Below are 17,521 nucleotides of genomic sequence, written 5' to 3'. Positions count from 1 at the left end.
GCCTTACAGCTGCCGAGGCTGTATTTGAATCATTCGCCGGGTTGCCATTGGACCCAGCGGACATTAAGTCCCCACCCCCGCCCACCCGTTCACGCTCATTGAAAGGCCGCGTCTCACACTGGCCTTAATTGGCCTGCCTGCGTAAAAGCGCGGTGCACTGCCAATCGCGGGCGGCGGTCGGCTTCCCGACCACCCCCGCTTGCCCCGCTGAGCCCGCACACCAAGGGAAAAATTCTGTCCTCTGTCCCTTCCTGTCACACTCTGGGTATCTTGGCCTAACTAGCTGCCCTGCAAGGCTGCCATATCCTTTTGCTTTGTAAGCCTACGTATCCCCTTTCCAGAACCCTCCTCCACTCTATTTAGTTTAAAGCCCCCTCTAAAGCCCTAGTTATTCAGTTCGCTGGAACACTGGTCCCAGCATGGTTCAAATGAAGCCCATCCCACCGGAACAGCTCCCATCTACCCCAGTGCTGATGCCAGTGCCTCATGAACTGAAACCCATTCCTCCCACACCAATCTTTGAGCCACGCATTTAACTCCTTAACTTTATTTACCCTATGCCAGTTTTCCCATGGCTCAGGTAGTAATTATTAACCTTGGACGTTCTGCTTTATAATTTAGCTCCTAACTGTTCAAATTCTTTCAGCAGAACCTCCTTTCTAGTCCGATCAATGTCGTTGGTACAAAAGTGGACAATGACAACTGGATCCCTCCGCTCCCACTCCAAATTCCTCTCCAGCCCTGAGGACCTAAGGAGGTCCTTAACCCTGACACTGGTCAGGTAACACAGCCTTCAGGATTCACGCTCACGGCTGCAGAGAACAGTATCTATCCTCCTAATTATACTGTACCCTACCACTACTACGTTCCTCTTTCCTCCCCCACTTGAATGGCTCCCTGTACTGTGGTGCCGTGGTCAGTTTGCTCATGCTCCCTGCAGTCCCTGCTCTCGACCACACAGCTTGCAGGAACCTCGTAACTGTTGGATAGTTGCAGGGTCTGAGGCTCCTTGAACGCTACCTCCTGGGTCCCCATACCTGCCTCAACTGCAGTCACAGCCTCCTGACCCTGATCACAAACTAAATTTGAATTACCAAATCTGAGGGGTGTGACCACCTGCTGGAGCAAAGTGTCCAGGTAACTGTCCCCCTTCTCAATGTGCTGCAATGTCTGCAGCTCAGCCTCCAGCTCCTCAACTCGGATCCAAAGTTCCTTGATTTGCAAACACTTACTTCAGATGTGTTCACTCTGGATCACCTTGGTGTCCAGCAGGTCCCACATGTTACAGCAACAACACATCATCCATCCTGCCATTACTATCATATTTAATTAATTACTCTGGTATCCTGCTCTTTACACTTGAAGATCCCCCTCCTTATTTACACTTTATTGTAATTAATTTTTTTATACACCAGTATCGATCTTATACTTAGCAGGCTATTTTTAAGAGAAAATAAGGACTCGAGACTTAAACACAAACTAAATACCTTAATTTTATTTTAAAGACTAGAAATACTCACCAATCCTACTCACCACTATCTGCTCCCCCCGCTTCCTTTTTTAAAATGAAGTCTCCACACTCTCCTGCTCATGTTTTTAAAATCAAAAGGTCAGGAAAAGTGAGCACAGTTGAATGTGCACTTACATCTGCCATGCGCATCACCTGAACATCATGCCTTCTCAAGCATATTCTATTACAATACTACTCACATCCACTGACCTCGCAGATCTTCATATGCCGTCCAGCCAAATTCCCACCTACCCTCATCCTTAAGCAATTTTACACCTCTCCTTTATTCTCATCCACAGCAAATGAACTTTGTTGGCTGAACACATGCCACTATACTGACTCATCAGTGTGTATTTTCCCTCGCTGCAGGAGAGCTCAGAGCACCAGGGAGGTGGAGAGAAACCAGAAGTGGCCCTCCAACCATCTCACAACTAGCAGCTGCAGAGGAGTCTGCACTGGAGATAAGTGAAGCTCTGGCATTCCTCACTGTTGGGGATTCGGAGAGCTTGGAAACTGAAAAGACAGGTGGAGATAATTTTGCCCATTTTGTCAGTTCCATGTTCTGTCATTGATTTTTGAGACATTTTGTTTAATTGCAAGTACTTTATGTATAGCGTTGCCAAAAGCTCTGCAAATTTGAATAAGCTTTTTTATTAAAAATTGGCACATTCCCCTTTACTTGTAACAGTTCTTTTGCACGCCACCTTTGAAGTCAGCAACTTACCAGTATTAATAGATAATTAAGGTGCGGGAAAAAGCACAATATTTTCAGATGGCCTGGCAGGGTGAAAGGCAGAGAGAGCAGAGATCTCAGCAGTAAGCAAGGAGAGGAGACATATTATGAAGACATCTTACAAATGTGACAGGAATTAATATATTATCGATCTTCTGAATAACGTGGCCTGCTCTGGGTACTAAATGGGTTGGGGATATTAATGCAAGTACAGATAGAGATCCTTGAGAAACAGTGATGTATTAAAGATCCATGGTAAGGATGAATAATGTAGGGAGTAAAATTAGATGAATATTTGAAAGCATGACTTGATCTATCTTAGTGGGCAGAGAGATGCTTTCAAGAAACTTTCACCCTGAGATCTAATGGTTTAGGTAGCATCAATGATAGTACAATTGTAAATGATCTGCAGAGGAATGGACTCAGTGGGTTAAATGACCCTTTACATAACAAATAATAAGGCCACAGCAAAAGGAAACCAAGCACTATGGTTTATTGCTAGAGGGATAGAATTGTACCTTGGTTAGAGTACCCTTGGGGTGCTGCAAGCAGTTCTAGTCACCATATTAAAAAAGGATATAGAGGCACTGGAACAAAAGCAAAATATTGCGGTTGCTGGAAATCTGAAAAAAAATACTGGAAATACACAACAGACCTGGCAGCATCTGTGGAGAGAGAAACAGAGTTCAACTTTCAGGTCAAGAAAGGTCCTTGAATTGAAACTTTGATTCTGCTTCTCTCTGCCAGACCTGCTGTGTATTTCCAACATTTACTGTTATTATTATCGAGGCATTGCAAGGGACACAGAAAATAGTTAAAAGGATGATACCAGAAATGCATGAGTATATACATATCAGGAAAGGATTAGCAAGCTGGGTCTCTTTCTCTTTTGAGAAAGAAGGTTGAGGAGTGATCGAAGAGAGATCTTTAAGATTATGAAAGGTTTTGATAAAGTGGATTATGATATGGCAGATGGTATTTGGCAGGCTGATCAAATCCCAAAGGGAAACTTGGCCACGCTATCATAATGATTTTACAATTTGTATTTATTACGAGAAGATTTGTGCACTGAAGCCAGAAGTAATGAGTCCAGTACCACCGTTAGAGATTTTAAAGATTAAATTAAACATTGGGGGAGGTGGTGGCAAATGGGGAGGTGGTGGAATAGTGGTATTGTCACTGGACTAGTATCCCAGAAGACCCAGGGTGAGTCTTTGGGGAAATAGGTTTGAATGCCACCATGGCAGATGAAGAAGTATGAATTCAATAAAAATCTGGAATTAAAAGTCTGATGATAACCACAAAACCATTGCCAATTGTTGTAAAAACCCACCTGGTTCATTAATGTCCTATATGGAAAGAGATCTGCTGCCCTTACCTGGTTTGGCCTACATGTGACTCCAGACCCACAACAATGTAGTTGACTCTTAAAAGCCCTCTGAACAGGGCAATTAGGGATGGGCAATAAATGCTGGCCTAGCCAGCTACACACACATCCAATAAATAAAATAAAAATTATTAACAAAAGAAAATTTAAACACAGAAGACGACAGTTACATTTGGTTTTACAACAGTTCTCACAAGATTTCTACTTAACAAGGCTGCCAACTACACACCCCTTCCAGGTGACAGTCCAAATAGATTCTTAATCTATAAAACAATATTACCACAAGCACCCACTGTTGCTGTAAAGGAGGGATTTCACACCTTCTTTCCCCCTCTCACTCAACAATGGAACTCCAAAGGCTTTTAATAAAACCTTGGTTACTGGAATAGCAAACTTCCCCAGGGTGGCTAGAGGCTTTTTCCCCACAAGTCTGTTTCACACAGTCACCTTTCAAGGTTTCATACACGTTTCCATCTCATCTTAAATATATTTCCTCCCTTTTGATCTGTAAATCCCATTGTTTCACCCTTGTTTTGGAAGTTACTTTTCCCAGAATATAAAAATCTTTCATGGTGTCATTAGGCCCAGCAATTTCAGGAAAAATAAACGTAATAACTGCCTTATTTATCTTGCCAGTTGGGTAAACATCTTATCAGGTCCCTATGAAAATCAAACAGCTTCTCAACTTATCTAAAAGTGCAAATGTCAGCTCATCCATCTCCTCTTCAAAAAGTCTGTTTTACACAACCCCTTTGATGATTCAAACCTTGCAGTCTGGCCATCTTTAATTTAATTAGATTAATCACACACATACATGCGCACACACACACAAACATACACATACAAGCCTGCCTCAGTATTCCACAGTAATATTAGGAAAAAAATTATATTTCCTTTATAGGATACAGAATGTTTGCACTTGCGAGAAGTGCATAACTAGGGACCATCAATGTAAGGTAGTCAACAAGAAAATCAATAGAGAATTGTGAATAAACATTTTTACCCACAGAGTGGTTAGAATGTGAAACTCACCACCACAAGGAGTGATTGAAGCAAATAGTATGAATAAATTTAAGGGGAAACTGGACAACCATATGAGGGAGAAGGGTACAAAGGCTTACGATGATAGATTTAGATGAAGAAAAATGGAAGGAGGCTCGAGTGGAACCGACATGCCAGTATGGACTGGCTGGGCCAGATGGCTCTGCTGTATATATAAGAGGTGGCCAAACTACAGCTCATAAGCCATATGTAGCTCTTTTACAGATAAAGTGGGGCAGCTGTTAAGAGGGAAGCCAATGGCTGCTGCTCCCACATACAGCCTGCAGAATGCCTTCCTGCACTGAATCATCTGCCTGGCGCTGCCTTGAAATGCGTGAATCGATGCCTCCAGACTGGGGTGAGAACAGGGTCAGAGGGGGACTGAGAGAAGGGCTGGGAGTTGGGAGAGGGGACAGAGGCTAAAAGCAGAGCTGGGGTGGGGGGGGTGGGGGGTGGACTGGAAGCTGAGGGTGGGCCGGGGGAGAGAGGTGGCTGAGAATCATGGCCTGGGGTTTGGGCCTTGACAGCCACTTCTCTCCACTCCAGCTCTTCTATATGCATGCAAAATGGAGAAACCCTGCTAGAAGGGAGTGTGGAGTAGGAGGAGGGGATGTGAGTGTGGCTGAATGGGGAGGGAGGGCATGAGTGAGTAGGTGAGGATGGAAGGGAAGGCAGAGCAAATGTGTAAAATGGGAGGGAGGGCATGGGTGAGTGTGCTGGGGCTGAGTGGGGAGGGAGGGCACATAAGTTTGTACAATAGTAATAAGGATGTGTCTGTAAAGGCTGTCTTTGTCTTGTGGCTCTCAAATGTCTAGAGATTATCGTATGCAGCTTTAAGGTTCAGAAAGTTTAGAACTGCAAGTTTTACCCATCAGGTAAAGAGGAACAGGATGGGTCTCTTTTCTCTTGAAAGGCCTTGATAGTGTTATGATCTTGGTAGAGACCAGTAATGTTTTTGTTTGTAAATCCGAAAATCCAGGTATTTACTAAAAGAATGAAGCCATAAGGTTCACAGTTTAAAACAAAGAATTTTACTGCACAAAAATCAAAGAACAGGGATATTAATGGCTACACTCTATCTTAAATAGTTAGTTACCTAAAAGATATTTCAAGTACAATGAACACAGCTTGTTATATTCTAAACCAAACTTTTTAATTCAAATTTCCAACTACATCTAATTGACTTATGCCCCCTGAGAAGCTCAAGTCAGATATTCATCAGAAATTGGAAGATTAACTATTAGTTCTGAGCATTGTTTCAAAGATCTGTATAAGGGTTGAGATTTCTTGAGCGCTCTGCTTACTTCCAGCAAGGTTGCTCATTCAGATCTCCTCCAACCATCCCATGGTTGTAGACTTCCAGTTCAACACAAGTATCGCGAGTGTCTTAAGCATAGCTACCTCAGGTCAGAACTCCCCTTATTCTAATGTTCTTTAACACTGGAGTCTTGCATCTAGGAACTTTCTCTCTCTCTTCTCAGCTTAGCTATCCCAGAAGTCAAACTCACTGTTAATAGAATCCTTCAATCATCTTTTTAGCCAGCACACAAAATTTAGACTGAATCTGACTTGAGATATTTCCTCCAGCCAGTTTATTCTAAATGAAACTGCTTGAAAACAGGACCACCCACAGGAATCTACTCTGCCCTGTAATTAACTTCTTGTTTACCTTTTTAACTATGTTTATCTCCCAGGCAGTTTGGTCACATGATCAGGTACTGGAAGCAAGTTGCTTTTTACACAAAATCATCTTCCAAACAAACCTAGTACTTAAAATTGTATTATTGTTATAGGGCAGCCTCTTATTAAGTCGGTCAGCTCGTGAGCAATATACTCCCCTCATAAAATTCAGCACGTGGTTTTTTTCCCCAAAAGCACATGGACAATAGAGTAATCATAGACTTTAATTCACACAAAACCTATATACTTACAGAGTTTAAATTGAGCCCAGAGTATTTTCACTTGTAGGAAGAGTTTGGTTTGCTTTTCTCATGGCCTTATTAACCTGGATTGCAACTTTTAGTGATTAGTATATTTGCACCCAGATCCCTTTGTTTCTCTACCCCAATTAGATTCTTATTTTCCAAGTATACTAATATTTCACACTAGTGAGGAAGCCTTGAGGGTCCAAATGCTCTACACCCATTCCTATGCACTTAACGAGAGGCCATCAATGTAAGATAATCACCAAGAAATCAAATACAGAACTCAGAGGAAACTCCTTTACCCAGAAAGTGGTGAGAATGTAGAACTTGCTACCTCTGGAGCAGTGATGTGATGGAATACTCTCCACTTGCCTGTGAGTGCAGCTCCAAAAACACTCATGAAGCTCAACACCATCCAAGACAAAACACCCACTTTATCATTACCCCTTACACCACCTGAAACATTGGGGGAGATTTTATAAAGGCGACAGGATCTCAGCTGCCGGTTTGAGACCTAGCGAGAGACTCATGTTGCCTCTTCTTGGGAAAGCTTGCCAGTATTATGTGCCAATCAGGCAGGACACTAACAGGCCTTTCACTGGGATCAAGGACCCCGAGGTAGGAATCCCACCTGCCAAGAGCTGCTGGCCAATCAGAGGCTAGAAGCTCTTTTGCTCACAGAGCCCCTGGGGAGGCAGTGGCTACTGCAGGACAGACACCAAATGAGCCCTGGATCTTTGTTGGATCCCTGGATTCAGGTGAGTGATGGCAAGAGGGCTTTTGTGGGGTGGAGCTGCAGGTGAGGGTAGCATAAGGGAGGTTGGCAACAAGGGTACAGGGTCAGCAAACATCCTACTCCTGACCTCATGATGGAAGGAAGGTCATTGATGAAGCAGCTGAAGATAGTTGGGCCGAGGACACTACCCTGAGGAACTCTTGCAATGATGTTCTGGAGCTGAGATGACTGACCTCCAACAACCTTACTCTCAGCCTGACGACAAGCCCCACCATTGTTGCTTGCATGATGAGACCTTTAATTGGGCACTAATTGCCCACTTAAGGGCCTCAATTGGCAGCAGGGTGGGAAGGCCCTGGGTCCCCACCCACCACCATTCTGATTAAATGCTCTTCTCGCTTCCAAACGCACCATGGGAAAGAGCATAAAATACTGCCCTTTTACTTCCTCCACGCAGGAGCACAATGGCAGAAGCGTGTACTATATATAAGATGCACTACAGCTACTCATCAAGGCTCCTTTGACAGCGCCTTCGAAACTGGCAACCTCGACCACATAGAAGGACAAGGGCAGCAGACTCATGGGAACACACCACCTGCAAGTTCACCTCAAATAAGTCACTTGTCATTCTGACTTTGAACCATATCGTCATATCTTTCACTGTCACTGGGTCAAAACCACATCCATCCTAATATCAATTTGCTGTGCCTACACCACATGGACTGCAGTTCCAGATGGTGGCTCACCACCAACATTTCAAGGGCAATTAGATGGGCAATAAATGCTGGCCTTGCCAGCAAAGCTCAGATTCCATGAAGGAAACAAAAAGGTGGTAGAAGTTAGGAAATCTCTTCCACAAAAAAAGTCAATGCTAATTCAATGAATGATTTTGGCTCAGGCTGTTAAGGGATGTAGAGTCAAGGAGGGAGTTAGGAGCCAGATGTTTCAGATTTCCAGCATCCACAGTGTTTTGCTTTTATCTTTGAGTTAGGAGCCAGGTCAGCCCTGATCTCATTAAATGGGTGGGATATGCTCGAGAGGCTGAATTGTCCCATGTTCTCTCCATTTAATTTATTTTTAGGAGTCTGGGTCTGGAGTGACATGTAGGCCAGAGTAGGTAAGGACAGCAAATTCCCGAAAGGGCACTAGCGAACCTCATAGGTTTTGCGGTAGTCATTAAACTTTTAATTCCAGTTTTTATTGGATTTAAATTTCACTGTCTGTCATGGTGAGATTTGAACCCGGTCCCCAAAACATTACCCTGGGTCTCTGGAATACCAGTGACAATACCACCGCCTCCCCTTCTCTCCATTTAATGAATCGCAGTTCAAGTCTGTAATCTACAGAGTCTTATTAACAATTCCATGGGGATATTTGTTTTCAGTAATTAATAATCTCAATGTAGGTATTATATTCCTTGCAATTAAGATCAAACACCTCTTTCAGTAAAGCGCTGTTGCTCCGTTTGAAAATATGAATTAGATATTCACATTCGCACTCTGATGCCGGGAGCAAAAAGCCTCCGATGAGATGTACCGACCAGACTCATCCATTGAGGCAACTGGGGGGGGGGGGAGAGGAGTTCTTTGAAAACAAAGTAACAATGAACGGGCTTATTCTCCGTTTTCCGAATCGGATGATGGGTTTTGCATAATATTTCTAAGATTGTGTTTGGAGTGGTAGTGATTTCTTCCTGAGGAATGGAATCTTGCCCGGGTCGCGCGCTGCGGTGGAACGCTCCGATCCCGGGCTCCCGACCCCGGGAGAGGTTCGAGTGTCGTCGCTGGTTGTAGGGGGTGTGCGGCTGCGCGCTCTGTGTCTCTCATACAACACAGTGGGAGCCAGTCTTGCGAACAGCTCCTCTGCTGAGACTAACATCGCCTCCCTTTCTTGCACGGAGTTGGTGTCCTGTCATATGATGTACTGATTCAGTTCGGGAAGATGCCGCCGGTTCGAAAGACTGTGGCAGAGCTCCGCTCTCGAGCGGAAGGTAAGATGTACTCATAGGTTTGAGAGGAATGTCTTTCCCTCCCAATATGTTAAATTGCACCTGTCTGTATGTGACCTCCTGGACACCTTTACACTCCACAGGGTTGAAATTTGGCCACCATTTTTTTGGCAATGAAATATCGGAACACTTCAAGGAAGCTGCTTTGAAAGGCGATGCGGCTTGTCTTTTTTCCAAATAGCGCTCACACTGGCAAAGTAAAAAGGAAATCTGTTGAGGTTTTGCTGCACTCTCTTGTTGTGAAGCCAACACTGTAGCTTGGATTGAATCAGCCCCGCAGTAAATTTGCGAAATGATATGCCGTTTGTTCGAATCTGGATGTATTTTTTGTACTTTTTCATTTTAGGTTCAGGGAGCTCCTGTAATAATCATAGTCGCACCGTGTAAATTAATCATCACCTTCCAGGTTTGCTGAAGTCCCGCTGCACTGATTGTCTTTACTGCTAGTTTTTCCAAGACTGCCACTTACTGGAAACTATACAGGCTGAAGTTTCTTTAAAAAATATTTTTCATTGACAGGAGTCATTAACCAGTTAAGGCCCAATTCGGGGTAAGATATTGGACACTGGCTGTGAATAAATCGCACAGAACCTGAAGTCAAAAATTATCTTAAGAGGTTGGGAAGGCGAGGCAAATAACCTTGCTGATTATTTTTAAAGTAGTGTCTAAGTACATAGCATATACAATTTGCATTTTTACCAACGGGTAAGGTAATTCAATGAAAAACAAAAATATGGGGCTCCGGTTTAGCAGCTAATTGGCTAATGAAATAGAAAAGACACTTGGGCTTTCTTTTACTGTTCACAGGGCTGAATATGGTTTGTGCACAGTGTTCCAGCATATTATTATGTAATTGAATATTTCAAGTAATTGGGCTAGACTGATCTAGATTAGTAATTTGAAGTTAAGTTTTTAATGCCAATGCACTGAGTGTAAATGCTTTGTAACTGTACTGCGATACAGAAAAAAATGTGTCAAATCAAAATGTCAGTGTGACATCGGAAGCTAGAGCACTGATTTTGTGGTCAACTTGTTTACTAGATAAATTACATACATCAGGTTTGGGGTAAAGGAGCGCTGTCAACACTATCAATTGTACCCACAAGCAGGGCGCTGTTCATCCAATCTTAGAAAATAATTTAATGGTGGAGGTTGTGCTATGAGTGCAACAGAAGTTTGAAAATAAACATGAATATCAATTTTATAATCCTAATAATTAACTGAAAGGGAATTACTGCTGCCAGTAACTTTCCTGTTCTTCAAAACTTGCATCTGCTTGTTGAGCTGTTGTGTATAGGGATTTTGGAAATCCTTTTATTGGCCTTAATACAGTCCAAAAAAATTATTCTTTGATGGGAAGTAGGTGTTGCTGGCAAGGCCAGCATTTGTTGCTCACCTCTAATTGCCCTTGAACTGAGTGGCTTGCTAGGCCATTTCAGAGGGCAGTTGAGAGTCAACCACATTGCTGTGGATCTGGAGTCACATGTAGGCCAGTGCAGGTAAGGATGACATATTTCCTTCCCCAAAGCACATTAGTGAACTGGATGGGTTTTTACAACAATCGATGATAATTGTCATAGTCATCATTACTGAGACTGGCTTTCAATTCCAGATTTTTAAATTAATTTAATTCAAATTTCATCAGCTACCGTGATGGGATTTGATCCCATATGCCCAGAGCATTAGCCTGGGTCTCTGAATGACTAGTCCAGCGCCATTACTACTATGCCACCATCTCCCCCGAAAAACACAGACCAATGAATCAGTGATGATGCACTACTCTTATGATCAAATTCATTCTCTCCAACACCGGTTGATGCCCAGCAGTGTGATTAGAATGGCATCAAGAGAGCTCTTTGGGCTGAAGTCAGACTTCTATACTATGTGAAGAACAAAACAGCTGCTGTAATTACACCTCATTCAGTATCAATCCAAACTATTTTCATACCTGAGACAGTGTTTCACTTTCTTGTTCTGTTGCAAAGCTCTTGGACACTGTTCCTAGTTCCTAGTATTGAGCACAATTTGGTGAAATGAACAAGCTGTATGAAATCTCGAGTATATGTGTGTTTGCAAAGGGTAAATGCACACCAATGGTGAAACAGCACTTTTCTGGGATTGTGGGTGAGGTGTATTGTGGGAAAAGAAGAATGAGTTAACTATGCAATGCTTCATGTGGAAATGCATGATGTTGATGAAATTGTGTGCTCAAGGCATAAACGTTTTTTCATGCTGATGTTCCTAGATTGGCAATACAAGAATACCATCAGACAGACCTTGATTCTTTTTAATCATTCTTGGGATGTGAGCATTGCTGGCAAGGCCAGCATTTATTGTCCATCTGTAATTGCCCTTGAGAATTGCCCTTAACCACAATTAATTCTAAGTGTGTCTAGGCTTAGGCATACAAAGGTAGTAATTTAGTTTTAAAATTAAAGTTCAAATCTGTATTCTCAAGTATTTTTGCCAAGTTGACAAGGTTCACAATGACTAAGCCTCACGCAGTTTTGCATTAAAATTTTCAGAGTTCTATTTTCACTGCTGTGCAAGACAAATATCTACTATGACAATCTGTGCTTTCAGAAAAGTAAAATGCAAGACAAGTTATTTTGTGGTTTACTAAAATTAACGTATGAAATGTCAGCCAGATGTCACCCAAGAAGGCTCGGTAAAATGTTTTTGTGGTTAAAATGTTAAACTGAATGTGGAACACTCATTTATGGCACTTAAATCTGTGGCTTGTTTTAAAAGTAAAACAAAACGTGACAGAAGCTGGAGGACTGATGAATTTCCTGTAGAGAGTTTTCAGTAGAGGAATAATATTGTTCAAAATTGATCAATGCATTTGGATTATATTTTGAGTGGAGGTTTTGTTGCATTTGAGAAGTAAAAACAAATTTATATTGTGTATGTCTTTGCAGATGAATTTCCTCTGCTTCTCTCACCATAAATAATGGGAAGACCAAAGCCATTGCCTTGGGTCCTAGTTAGAAATTCCATCCCTCTCCCTGGCAACTTTGAGGCTGAACCAGACTATTCGCAACCTTGGCATCATATTTGACCTTAAGATGAGCTTTTGATCACAAATGTGTGCCACCACTTAGACTAACTATTTCCACCTCAGTGACATCGCCCGAGTCTGCCCCTACTCCAATACATCTAATGTTCAAATGTCATCCGTGCCTTTGTTACTTCTAGAATTGACTATCCCAACACTCTGTGCAGCCTCATATTTTTTGACCCCCATAAACTTGACTTTAATCAAAACTCTGTTGCCCGTTCCTTTCTCGCACCAAATCCAATCACCTATCACCATGCTCACTGAACCACATGGGCTCCCAGTTAAGCAATGTCTTGATTTTTAAATTCTCATCCTTGTTTACAAATCCCTCTGTGGCTATCTCTGTCATTTCCTCCAGCCCCACAACCCTCAGATATCTGCACTATTCTAATTGAGGGGAAGGTGATGGCGTAGTGGTAGTGTCGCTGAACTAGTGATCCAGAGACCCAGGGTAATGCTCTGGGGACGCGGGTTTGAACCCCACCAGATTCGAATAAAAATCTGGAATTAAAAGTCTAATGATGATCATGAAACCATTGTCGATTGTTGTAAAAACCCATCTGGTTCACTTATGTCCTTTAGGGAAGGAAATCTGCAGTCCTTACCTGGTCCTACATGTGTCTCCAGACCCACAGCAGCCACTCAGTTGTATCAAACCGCTATAAAGTCACCAAAAAAAAAAGAAACCGGACAGGCCACCCGGCCTCGATCTAGGCACCAGAAACGACAGTGGCAAATTCAGCCCTGTCAATCCTGCAAAGTCTTCCTTACTAACATCTGGGGGCTAGTGCCAAAATTGGGAGAGCTGTCTCACAGATTAGTCAAGCAACAGACATAGTCATCTTCACGGAATCCCACCTTACAATGTCCCAGATACCACCATTACCATCCCTGGGTATGCCCGGTCCCGCTGGCAGGACGGACCCAGCAGAGTTGGTGGCAGCACAGTGGTATACACTCGGGAGGGAGTTGCCCTGGGAGTCCTCAGCATCGACTCTGGACCTCATGAAGTCTCATGGCATCAGGTCAAACATGGGCAAGGAAACCTCCTGCTGATTACCACATATTGCCCTTCCTCAGCTGATGAATCAGTGCTCTTCCATGTTGAACACCATTTGGAGGAAGCACTGAAGGTGGCAAGGGCACAGAATGTACTCTGGGTGCGGTACTTCAATGTTCATCACCAGGAGTGGTTCGGTAGCACCACTACTGACCAAGATGCCTGAGTCCTAAAGGACATAGCTGTTAGACTGGGTCTGTGGCAGGTGGTGAGGGAACCAACAAGAGGGAAAAACACACTTGACCTCATCCTCACCAACCTGCCTGGTGCAGATGCATCTGTCCGTGACAGTATTGGTTAGGAGTGACCACCACACAGCGCTTGTGGAGATGAAGTCCTGCTTTCACATTGAGGATACCCTCCATCGTGTTGTGTGGCACTACCACTGTGCTAAATGGGATAGATTTCAAACAGATCTAGCGACTCAACTGGGCCTCCATGAGGTGCTGTGGGCCATCAGTAGCAGCAGAATTGTGCTTGAACACAATTTATAACCTCATGGCCCGGCATGTCCCTCACTCTACCATTACCATCAAGCCAAGAGATCGACCCTGGTTCAATGAAGAGTGCAGGAGGGCATGCCAGGAGCAGCACTAGGCATACCTAAAAATGAGGTGTCAACTTGGTGAAGCTATAACACAGGACTACTTGCAGCAAGTGATAGACAGAGCTAAACGATTTCACAACCAAATCTAAGCTCTGCAGTCCTGCCACATACAGTCGTGAATGATGGTGGAAAATTAAAAAACTTAGTGGAGGAGGAGGCTCCACAAATATCCCATCCTCTGATGGGGGAGCCCAGCACATCAGTGCAAAAGATGAGGCTGAAGCATTTGTTATAATCTTCAGCCAGAAGTGCCGAGTGGATGATCCATCTCGGCCTCCTCCGGGAGGTCCCCAGCATCACAGATGCCAGCCTTCAGCCAATTTGATTCACTCCACGAGATATCAAGAAACGGCTGAAGGCACTGGATACGGCAAAGGCTATGGGCCCTGACAATATTCTGGCAATGGTACTGAAGACTTGTGCCCCCAAACTTGCTGTGCCCCAGTTCCAGTACAGCTACAACACTGGCATCTACCCGGCTATGTGGAAAATTGCCCAGGCATGTCCTGTACACAGAAAGCAGGACAAATCCAACTTGGCCAATTACCGCCCCATCAGTCTACTCTTGATCATCCGTAAAGTAGTGGAAGGGGTCATTAACAGTGCTATCAAGCGGCACTTGCTTAGCAATAACCTGCTCGCTGAAGCTCAGTTTGGGTTCTGCCAGGGCCACTCAGCTCCTGACCTCATTACAGCTTGGTTCAAACATGGACAAAAGAGTTGAACTCCTGAGGTGAGATGTGACTGCCCTTAACATCAAGGCTGGATTTAACCGAGTGTGGCAACAAGGAGTCCTAGCAAAACTGGAATCGATGGGAACCAGGGAGAAAATTCTCCGCTGGTTGGATTCACACCTAGCACAAAGGAAGATGGTTGTGGTTGTTGGAGGTCAGTCATCTTACCTCCAGGACATCACTGCAGGAGTTCCTCAGGGTAGTGTCCTAGGCCCAACCATCTTCAGCTGCTTCATCAGTGACCTTCCTTCCATCATAAGGACAGAAGTGGGGATGTTTGCTGATGATTGCACAATGCTCAGCACCATTTGCAATTCCTCAGATACTGAAGCAGTCCATATCCAAATACAGCAAGGCTTGGACAATATCCAGGCTTGGGCTGACAAGTGGCAAGTAACATTTGCACCACAGAAGTGTCAGGCAATGACCATCTCCAACAAGAGAGAATCCAACCATCGCCCCTTGATGTTCAATGGCATTACCATCACTGAATCCCCCACTATCAACATCCTGGAGGTTACCATTGATCAGAAACTGAACTGGACTGGCCATATAAATACTGTGGCTCCAAGAACAGGTCACAGGAATCCTGTGACAAGTAACTCACCTCCCGACTTTCCAAAGCCTGTTCATCATCTACAAGGCACAAGTCAGGAGTGTGATGGAATACTCCCCACTTGCTTGGACGAGTGCAGCTCTCAAAACACTCAAGAAACTTGACACCGTCCAGGACAAAGCAACCCACTTGATTGGCACCACATCCTCAAACATTCACTCCACTACTGACGCACTGCAGTAGCAATGTGTACCATTTACAAATTACACTACAGGAATTCACCAAGGTTCTTTCGACAGCACCTTCCAAACCCACGACCACCACCACCTCAAAGGGCAAAGGCAGCAGATGGATGGGAACACCCACCTGGAAGTTCCCCTCCAAGTCACCCACCATCTTGACTTGGAAATATATTGCCATTCCTTCATTGTTGCTGGGTCAAGTTCAAGAAGGCAGCTCACCACCACTTCTCAAGGGCAACTAGGGATGGGCAATAAATGCCAGTGAAGCCCACATCCCATGAATGAATTAAAAAATAAATAAATTCTGGCTTCTTGTGTATTCCTGATTTTAATCGCTCCACAATTGGTGGCCAAGCCTTCAGCTGCCTGCGGCTAAGCTCTGGAATTCTCTTCCTAAACCTCTCCATTTCTTTAGTTTTCCGCCTTAACATTCTCCATTAAACCCATCTCTTTGACCAAATTTTTGGTCACCATCTTTGTGGTTTGGTGTCATATTTTGTTTTATACTGCCTCTGTGAAGCGTATGGGCATGCTTTATTATGTTAAAGGCACCGCAACAGCAACATCTTGTACTGGCAGAAACCTTGATATGTGAATAACTGGGGTCAGCGGTAAGTTAGGGTGGTGGAGCAGGAGTGGCTCCCAGAAACTTTACCCTGCCTTGTTTACATTTGGTCTTCATTTTTAGTTTCAGTTAATGATTTTTCATTTGTGTAGATTGAATGGCAGGATAGCTTGTTATGGAAAGTTGTACAGTGAAATAGCACAAATTGCTTAATGTATGCAACAGAGAACGAGCAAACTGGTTTGTATCCCAGAAGATACATGTAATGTAGTTTACAGATTGTTTTGGGAGCAGTTTACATGAAGGATTATTTCCTAACATTTAAAAGAAAACTTGTAGGATATTAGTTTTTTCTCGTAGAGCTTTTTTTCAAATGGGTGGCTTGCTAGGCCAGTTTATAGGACATTTAGATTCAGCAATAGAACATAGAAATGGTGTCACATCTAGGCCAGCCTAGAGATGGCATGCTTCTTTCCCCAATGGACTATTGTGTACGAGTTGGCTTTTTATAGTGCTTTTATAGTTACTTCCCTGGTGCTGCCTCTCAAATTAGCAAATTAATTGAAATCAGTTTTACAGCTACCCCTGGTGAATTTTTAACTCTCAATTTGTGGGTTGCTAATCAATTGATCCACTCAATGTGGCATCAAGTAGTGGTCGAGTGCATTGGATGCAGAAAAGACTATGAGTTAAAACAACATTTCATTGCAGAACTAGCCATGGCTCTTGCCAAGTTCCAGGACAACTGCAATATTAACTTCCACTGACAATGTGACAAATTGCCTAGATAGCCTCTGTTAGCAAAAAGCAGGCCAAATCATCACCGCCCTTACTGTCCTTTAGCCTTCTCTTAATTACCAGCAGATTGACTGGAGGAGCCATCAACAGGGTTTTCAAGTGGCATTTCATCGCTGGTCACCTAATGCTTAGTTTGGATTTGCCAGGACCACTTGGCTCCAGACCTCATCACAGTCTGTTACTCAACATGGACACACAACGTAAATTTAAGTATTGAGTTGAGAGTAATGTCCCTTGATTGAGTGTGATCTAAAAATGTCAAGTGTTACCTCAGAGCCCTAGAAGTTAATGGAGATCGGGGGAAAACCTTCCAAAGGTTGGAGTTATACCTTGCAGAAAGGAAGATGGCTTGGTTGATGGAAATGAATCATCTCAGCCCAGTATATCACTGCAGGTGTTCCTCAGAGCAGTTTTCTCAGCATGATTATCTTCAGGTGCATCATTAATGACCCTCCCTTTGTTTTAAGGAAAGGGGCTGTTTGTTGGCTATTTGATGTAAGCCCCATTCACAACTCCTCTGATTAAACCAATGGTGGCAAGTAACTGTGTCACAAGAAC

The 17,521-nt window shown here is 43.6% G+C and overlaps 1 protein-coding gene and 1 long non-coding RNA gene across 6 annotated transcripts in view; both read left to right on the top strand.

The window, feature by feature from the left end:
* The window catches only part of LOC144683762 (uncharacterized), a 1,025,508-nt gene that overhangs the window by 31,847 nt on the left and 976,140 nt on the right, over nucleotides 1-17,521 (top strand). The gene's annotated exons all lie outside the window — the stretch shown is intronic.
* The window catches only part of atp8a1 (ATPase phospholipid transporting 8A1), a 488,126-nt gene continuing 479,727 nt past the window's right edge, over nucleotides 9,123-17,521 (top strand). For all 5 annotated transcript variants that reach the window (XR_013577307.1, XM_078546849.1, XM_078546831.1 and 2 more), the window contains exon 1: nucleotides 9,123-9,322. Coding sequence is in view for 4 of the 5 variants with exons in the window: in XM_078546849.1 (XP_078402975.1) it covers nucleotides 9,274-9,322 (49 nt within the window). In the remaining variant the exon portion in view is untranslated. The remainder of the gene's footprint in view (nucleotides 9,323-17,521) is intronic.

This window comes from Cetorhinus maximus, chromosome 1 (genome assembly GCF_964194155.1).
Source record: "Cetorhinus maximus chromosome 1, sCetMax3.hap1.1, whole genome shotgun sequence".
Taxonomy (NCBI): domain Eukaryota; kingdom Metazoa; phylum Chordata; class Chondrichthyes; order Lamniformes; family Cetorhinidae; genus Cetorhinus; species Cetorhinus maximus.
The sequence above is the reverse complement of the archived record's forward strand: the minus strand, read 5'-3'. Positions and strand labels throughout refer to the sequence as shown.